Below are 5,571 nucleotides of genomic sequence, written 5' to 3' on the forward strand. Positions count from 1 at the left end.
AAATTACAGGGTGATTCAAATGGCGCAGTTTTAGTTAAAGTAGAATCTTAGACATCCTCCCCGGTTGGAACGCTAGTTTCAATAACATTCTCCATAAGAACGCACAGCTTTTGCACGACCCTGGTGCAAGACCCATGCGCGGTTGCAAGTGTTACATTTCGTACGGCTCCGTCGGTGCCCTGGTGTAGCTCAGTAACGCGTCCCAGCCTCCAATGCGTAGGTGGTAGATATTTTTGGCGTACTACCACGATGTCACCCACCTTTATGTTAGGAACACGTCGTTGCCACTTGGTCCTAGTCTGGTGCATCTGCCGTAACCACTGCCAATGCTTCACTCGATTGGCAGGAATCTCCGAAACGTCTGGCTCTGGGACGGCTATTATCGGAGACCCTATTAAAAAATCTGCGGGTGTTAGTGCATACCTGTCTTCAGGGTCATCGTGCAATGGTACGAGTGGCCGAGAATTCAAACAAGCGAACTAGGTGCCGCTTTGCAGATTTTACCGCTGCTTCCCACAACCCCCCTTGGTGGGGAGCGCTCGGAGTGATGAAGTGCCATCGGGTCCCCAAGTCAGCGATTGACTGGATATTCTGATCGTGGTACCAGGCAGCCAAGTCTTCCTTCAGAACGCGGTTAGCTCCTACGAACGCAGTACCGTTGTCGCTATACAAGTGCCTGCAGGGACCTCGCCGGCTAATAAACCGAGTAAACACGTCTAAAAAAGCCTGTGTAGAGAGGTCATAAGCCACCTCAATGTGGACAGCTTTCGTCGCCATACAAATAAAAATAGCTAAGTATGTTTTTACCGTAGTCCGCGATCTTTTGGATCCAATACGCAAGTTGAACGGACCGCAGTAATCCACTCCGGATGCGATGAAGGGACGAGCCGCATAGACACGATGTCGAGGCAAAGAAACCATTTGTTGCGTTAAGACAGCACCTCGGTTCCGACGACAAACCACACATTTGAGAATCAGGCTACGCACTGCTACTCTCCCGTGTATAATCCAAAAGCGACAGCGAACAGTTTGAAGAGTCAGCTGGGTTCCGCCATGAAGAGTGTCTATATGTGCCTGTCTAACGAGCAGCCGTACTAGTCCTGTCGACTTCGGAAGAATGATTGGGTGCCTATGGGCCTCTATTAACGCAGATTTAGTAATGCGACCTCCAACCCGTAATAAGCCATGATCATCCAGATAAGGGTTTAACGGAAGTAGACTACTCGAAGCTGCTAACGCCAACCCACCCTGCAGATACCTAATGTCCTTCAGAAAAGCATTCCCTTGATCGATCCTCACAAGCCACTCTAACGCCTCATCGATCTCCTGTGCGTCAATTGTGGGATGCCGAAATCCACGGCGTCTCGGAAGCCACCTCAGTATTAAAGCCACGGTATGCAGAAGTTTCTTCAGCGAGCTGAATCTATCCGTAAGCGGAATAATTTCTCCATCTAAACGTCGCGTTGTCAAAGTTGTATGGGTGGCTCTGATGGTTAAACACTGTACCCTCCTTTCACTATTTATTATAGCTTCATCGTCATTATGTAGTTTAGGTTCCAAAGGGGGTCCTACCTGATCGTCGCGTAGCCAGCTGGGATCACTCCACCATAAATGGTGCTTTAAAAGTTCTGAAGCCGGTACACCCCGATTGGCACAGTCGGCTGGATTTTGCGATGAACGTACATAATTCCATTCATCCTTCAAAGTCAGCTCTTGTATCTGCCGAGCTCTGTTGGATACATATGGTTTCAGCGTGTCTGGGTGCTTTCGCAGCCAACAGAGGGTGATACTCGAGTCAGACCACAAATAGGCAACATGGTTGACCAATCCTAATGCCTCTCTGACGTTTCGAAGGGTTTCGGATAATAGGAGTGCTCCGCACAGCTCCAAACGAGGTATTGTGGCTCCCTTTAGAGGTGCTACCTTAGTCCTTGCAGTTATTAAAGCCACGTGAACGTTTCCCTGGAGATTGGTTGTCTTAGCGTACATCACAGCAGCATATGCCCTTTGGCTGGCATCACAAAAATCATAGAGCGTGGTGGTCGACTCCTCGTTCATTCTAAGCCAACGAGGTATACGCAACATATTGAGAGCATTGAGGTCATTGCGAAATTTAAACCAAGCTTCCCGCAATTCAGTTGTCAGGGGAGTATCCCAACCAATACCTGCGGACTAAAGAGTTTGAATAAATATCTTACCGACAACCACGACCGGTGACAAGAATCCCGTTGGGTCAAACAGCTTCGCCACCTCGCTGAGCACACTGCGCTTGGTGCATATACTGCCAGGCTGCTTAAGTTCCACATTGAATAGCAAGTTGTCGTCGACCGGACTCCAGCGCAGACCCAAAACTGAGGTCGGGGCAGCATCAATACTGCACTCTGTAGGCGATGAGTCTCTCCCCATCTGCATTAAGACAGTGGTGCTATTTGAATTCCACTTCCGCAGCTTAAAACATCCAGCTGTCAATATGTTATCGATATTGGATGCCAAAGTGATAGCCCTTTCGACGGTGCTGCAACTGAGAAGAAAATCATCCACGTAGAATGACGAGAGAATGGTGTCCCGCGCTATAATGCCCATATTGCGATCGTGAATCTTGTCGAAATTGTCGGTAAGTAATTACTTCCTCTGAAGGCGATTCACGCCAAAGTATGCGCTGAAAGTCTCTATCTTGCGGTGCCACGAGTACTTGGCGAAACATTTTCTCCACATCGGCGGTGATAGCGACGGCATAACGTCGAAAACGGAGTATAATGTTAATTAACGAATCTTGAATGGGAGATCCAACGAGCTGTAAATCGTTGAGTGAGAGCCCGTTCGAAGTAGGAGCGGACGCGTTAAATACTACACGGAATTTTCCCACCACAGCATGGTGCGGAATATAATAGCATCCTGGCTGAACGATTGGCTCAACAACTCTCTCCATGTGGCCAAGGGTCTCATATTCCCTCATAAATGCTACATATTTTGCATGCACGTCCGGATCAGCATCCAGACGTCGTTCCAAATGTGATAACTGGCGCCGGGCGCTGACGTAAGAGTCACCTAATGGTTTACAGTCTTGGCGGAAGCGCAACCTCACAATGTAGCGTCCCTCTGCCGTACGGCGGTGGGTAGTGGTAAAGAACCGCTCGCATTCATCATCCAAGCACTCGGATGTAACCGGTACTTCTTCAAGCTTCCAGAAATTGCTGATAAGATCCTCTAAATAAGGTTCGTCTCTTATCTGCGCGCAATAAATTCCAACTGTTGCATTCGAAGTGCTCTGAACTGATGCTGGTCCGAATACAACCCAACCACGTCGGGTAAGTTGTGCATGAGGCTCGTCACACCCACCGTGTATGACATCTTTCTCAACGATCGAACCCCAGACATCAACACCAAGAAGTACATCAACAGTACCCGGGGTACCGAAATAAGGGTCTGCCAATTGAAGATTTGTCAAATGTCCCCATTGCCCAATATCGACGCTAACCGCGGGGGTAACTGAAGTAATCGAACCAATGACCAATGCGTGAATGTCAAGCTCAAACTGAGAAAATATGATTTTTATTGTAAAGCGGACGCTACCCTTGGTCCTCGTACACGCAACTCCGCCAATGCCCTCCACCATGATCTCACACTTGCTCCTATAAAGACCCAAACTATTAGCCAAACTTTCCGAAATTAAACTTACTTGAGAACCAGGGTCGCATAATATACGGGATGTTTGCTGCTTGTGACCCTGGCCGAAGACGTGGGCTCGCGCTGTAACCAGCAGAACGGTCTGACTTCCTTTGCCGACGTTGGTAACGGTTGTATTGCTTGCTAGTCATAATGATGGTGGGACTGGATTGGCTATACTGCCGGGCTTAACCACAGGAGTATCTACCCCGTCAGATGAAGTAGGTGGCTGTGATTTGTGGCGGCAAAAAATCATATGATGTCTGTGGCCGCACTGGCGGCAGTTGCCGGAGGAGCATAGTTTGGATGGGTGTCCGGATCGCAAACATTTAAAGCACAAATTCGATCGCTTTAGAGCTTCAAAGCGTTGATCCGGCTTCATAGCCAGAATGGCCGGACAACGCATAACCTTGTGTGCTCCTTGACAGTGCTGACATTTGCCATCGCCAGTCGAGGCGAGGTTTGACTTTAGCGAGCGGGGAGTGTTCTTCTGCTTTGAGGAAGAATACGGCCCTTCAGGACGATCCACTACCTGACAAAATTCGGTCGAGAGACTATGTGCTCGTTTTTCTAAAAACGCTAGCAAGGCACTTAAAGTTGATAGCTCGGTGGGAGAGCAATGCATACACCATTCTCGCTGGGTTCTAGCGGAGAGTTTAGAAACAACAATGGGTACGTTAAGGGCATCCCACTTGTCGACAGGTAACTTCATTACCGTTAACGCTCGTTTACCACATCAACGACGCCCAATAATTCCTTGGACGTATCCTCAGCCATTGACTTCATGTTCAAAAATCTAGCAACGTGAATCTCCGCTAATTGTTTAGGGTTGTCATACCGATCTTTCAGCGCCTTCCACACTTCCTCGTATCCACCTGAATACAACCCTCCTACTAACGGAACCGACTCTGCCTTAACAGCTTGGCGTAGTTTCTCTAGCTTGTAAGCCACCAGCAAATCCCGATTATGTACCAACGTCTCAAACGAATCCTTGAATGCAAGCCACTTGTGGGGGCAGCCGTCAAATGATGGTATACAAAGTGGCTCTAATTTTAATTCCATCGGCGAAGCCTTGTGGCAAGCGTTGGTTGACAACTGAGATTGACCCTCAAATCCCTTTCGAAGTTGATGCAGCGTTGCGCACAAGGCTTCGCCGATGGAACTAAAATTAGAGCCACTTTGTATACCATCATTTGACGGCTGATGGCACTTCATCACTCCGAGCGCTCCCCACCAAGGGGGGTTGTGGGAAGCAGCGGTAAAATCTGCAAAGCGGCACTTAGTTCGCGTAGTGGGCACGCAAGCCTTGTGGTACTCCCAGCTACAAACATTGGCGACTCGCATCGAGGCTTGTTTGAATTCTCGGCCACTCGTACCATTGCACGATGACCCTGAAGACAGGTATGCACTAACTCCCGCAGATTTTAAGCGTTGATCAATTTGGGTGACGTTGAGCTCACCAGGCTTTGCCTCCTTTATTTGCACATACATCCGCAAAATAGCGGCCGCATGGAACTTTCGAAGATTTATTTCTGTCATGTTCCGAGATCAAAGAAAATATCCACAATTATCCACGAAATCAGGCCCAATCCAAACCAAAGTACTTGTGCGTCTAAAAGTGCTAATTGAGCTGGAGTTATATTGCGTTTATTAAGAGACCTCACAGGAGGCACAAAATGTTTAATAAAAAACGTGAGCTCAGCTTAATCGCATATCCAATTTATTAAAAGTCCAAGTTGAGAAGAAGGAAAGAAAAGGTAATGACAGATCAATTTAGAATAGAAGGAATAGACGAAGCAAATATTAAATTACAGGGTGATTCAAATGGCGCAGTTTTAGTTAAAGTAGAATCTTAGACAGTCATAGAGGAGATAAAGAACAGAAAGAACAGTGAAAACAAAGCAA

General features: G+C 47.7%; 1 protein-coding gene across 1 annotated transcript; it reads right to left on the reverse strand.

Moving 5' to 3' along the window:
* Positions 1–2,533: 2,533 nt before the first annotated feature.
* Positions 2,534–3,616, reverse strand: LOC118733101. The gene has a single exon (XM_036462323.1). It carries the CDS (start codon positions 3,614–3,616, stop codon positions 2,534–2,536), a length of 1,083 nt encoding a protein of 360 aa, XP_036318216.1.
* Positions 3,617–5,571: the final 1,955 nt, after the last annotated feature.

The sequence above is a fragment of the Rhagoletis pomonella genome, unplaced genomic scaffold (genome assembly GCF_013731165.1).
Source record: "Rhagoletis pomonella isolate Grant_MI unplaced genomic scaffold, Rhpom_1.0 Rhpom_scaffold_00001, whole genome shotgun sequence".
Taxonomy (NCBI): domain Eukaryota; kingdom Metazoa; phylum Arthropoda; class Insecta; order Diptera; family Tephritidae; genus Rhagoletis; species Rhagoletis pomonella.

Bases quoted from the DNA above. Each gene is read 5' to 3' on its own strand.
- LOC118733101 (XM_036462323.1), bottom strand. From the start codon at position 3,616: ATGGTGGAGGGCATTGGCGGAGTTGCGTGTACGAGGACCAAGGGTAGC.